General features: G+C 48.1%; 1 protein-coding gene across 1 annotated transcript in view; it reads left to right on the forward strand.

Annotated features, from left to right (window-relative positions):
- The window catches only part of LOC107750118 (LIM domain kinase 1-like), a 55,992-nt gene that overhangs the window by 49,421 nt on the left and 4,309 nt on the right, over positions 1 to 2,262 (forward strand). Inside the window, exon 12 of the mRNA XM_016565383.1 lies at positions 2,023 to 2,088. Coding sequence (XP_016420869.1) covers positions 2,023 to 2,088 — 66 coding nt within the window. The remainder of the gene's footprint in view (positions 1 to 2,022; positions 2,089 to 2,262) is intronic.

The raw sequence follows: 2,262 nt of genomic DNA on the forward strand, positions 1-2,262 counted from the left end.
GTTTGATTGCATTTGATTCTGAGGAATAAAATGAAGTATTTATCGAACTATGAGAAGTTGGATATACAGGGGCTCTTGGGATAAAAAAAAAAGCACGTGTTTACCTCTCTTCCTCTGAGGAGGTTGAGGCAGTCAGGCCGCCATCTCACGTGGCGCATAAGTTGACTGGAGATGCTGGCCGTGTTTCTAGCTTTGAAACACTTCCTCCCAGGCCTAAGAGATCGCTATGTGTTGGTGCGCACCGACAACACAGCAGTGGTCTTTTGTATATGTGGGGGCAGACATATTGTCGAGGTAGGGGCCGAGGCCCGGGGAATAGATGCCTCACCCCAAGGGGTGAAGCAGACTTGGAGAGTCTTTGGCCAGGCTCAGGTGGACTTGTTTGCGACTCGCACTGATATCGCACGGTCCCCTCTGGTTCTCTCTCTGACTCATCCACCTCCACTGGGACTGGATGCCATGGTACAGACGTGGCCGAGGCTTCGTCTGTACACCTTTCCCCCGATTGTTCTGCTCCCGGGAGTTCTGGAGAGAGTGCGCTGGAACGAGGTCAGTCGACTGCCAGTAGCCGAGACCGCCAGGTTGACCCAGCTAGCTGCCCGTTTGGTACAGTTTTGAAGTTCCTGCAGGCCTGTTTATCCGCAGGGTTGACCCACTCCACCCTAGAGGTCTTGGCCATTCAGTGGGAAGACACCCTCTTCTTACACGTTTCCTCCGCGGTGCGCTGAGGCCGAGGCCTCCGGCCAGAGAAGCTTATGCTAAGTGGTGGATCAGGATGCTATTCCATAGCCTTGAGCCCTCTGATCTCCCCTCTCCTTCGGGGGTCAAGGCTCACTCCTCCAGAAGTTGGCCTTCGGGACGGCAGGCCCCGCCTATTTCAGCCATTCCTGGCTCCCATTTCTCTTGCCTTAGTAGTTCTCTTCCACACTAGGCGGGGATTTGCAAGTCTGGCGGTGTGGGCATTCACGTTCCCGTAGTGTTTCGACACAGCTCGAGTTCCTGAAGGGGAACGTCTCCAGGTTACATATGTAACCATGGTTCCCCGAAGGGAACGAGACGCTGCGTCTCAGGGCCATACTTCCGGCATCCCTGCCAGCGCTTGCTTCACTCCTAGAAGCTGACGCCGGTTTCACCGCATGTGCTTTTATGCTTTCTGGTCTCTACGTCACCCCGCCCGTGACGCCTCCCCATCCATTGGACTGATTACACATGTGATTCAAAGTGTGGTCACGCTGGAGGCGTTCCCGTAGCGTTTCGACGCAGCGTCTCGTTCCCTTCGGGGAACCATGGTTACATACGTAACCTGGAGATGTTTCTAGTTGTGTCCTCTTTTGGAAGGCCAAACATAGTTTCGCTTTCACAACGAAACACACAGCGCCTTCACGACATGGCGGCGGTGGCAACAACAATACTACAGCGAGAATAAAAGTTACGCCTTCTTTCTTTGCGTGAACATTTGGGCGGCATTATGCTAATATTTCCACATAGTGACGTAGTCATGTGGGGGCGTGTTAGAACGAGCCGTTTTAGGTAGGTGTGGTTGACTCTTAACTTTTTTTATAAAGAATATCTCTTTGGATTTGAGACTTTAGTCTTTGCAACTTTACAGATCTTCTTTATGCACCAAGAGCTTGTAACACTTCAAAGAGAAAGGAAAAATTGAAATCACATCACATGACCCCTTTAAAACATTAGCTTGCTTAGAAAAACAAACTGAGCAAAAAAAATGGATTTTGACTTCAAAACTGAAATAAACTATAAATTACCACATATTAATTTTAGTTTTAGTTTACAATACACAATGTATTATAAAATGCTAAAAACATACAAAAACCAAAAAACAATGAAAAAACTTTGATTAAAACAATTATGAAAAACAAAATACATTCAAATAAAAAATTTGAAACAAACAAAAAAATCACTGTGGTGAATGTTGTCGGTACCTGAATGAAATGTGATCTGCAGATGGCAGTATTTTCTCATCAGTGATAATAAAGCAGTTTCTGTCATTCTGTGCCTCAGACGTACCTGCACTCCATGAACATCATCCACCGAGACCTCAACTCACACAACTGCCTGGTCAGAGAGGTCAGTGTGTGAGTGTGAGTGTGAGTGTGAGTGTGTGTGAGTGTGTGTGAGAGTGAGAGTGAGAGTGAGAGTGAGTGTGAGTGAGAGTGAGAGTGTGCGGGTGAGTGTGAGTGAGCGTGAGAGTGAGAGTGGTGAGTGTGTGTGTGAGTGAGTGAGTGAGTGAGTGAGTGAGTG

Source organism: Sinocyclocheilus rhinocerous, unplaced genomic scaffold, assembly GCF_001515625.1.
Source record: "Sinocyclocheilus rhinocerous isolate Xijiao unplaced genomic scaffold, SAMN03320098_v1.1 scaffold722, whole genome shotgun sequence".
Lineage (NCBI taxonomy): Eukaryota > Metazoa > Chordata > Actinopteri > Cypriniformes > Cyprinidae > Sinocyclocheilus > Sinocyclocheilus rhinocerous.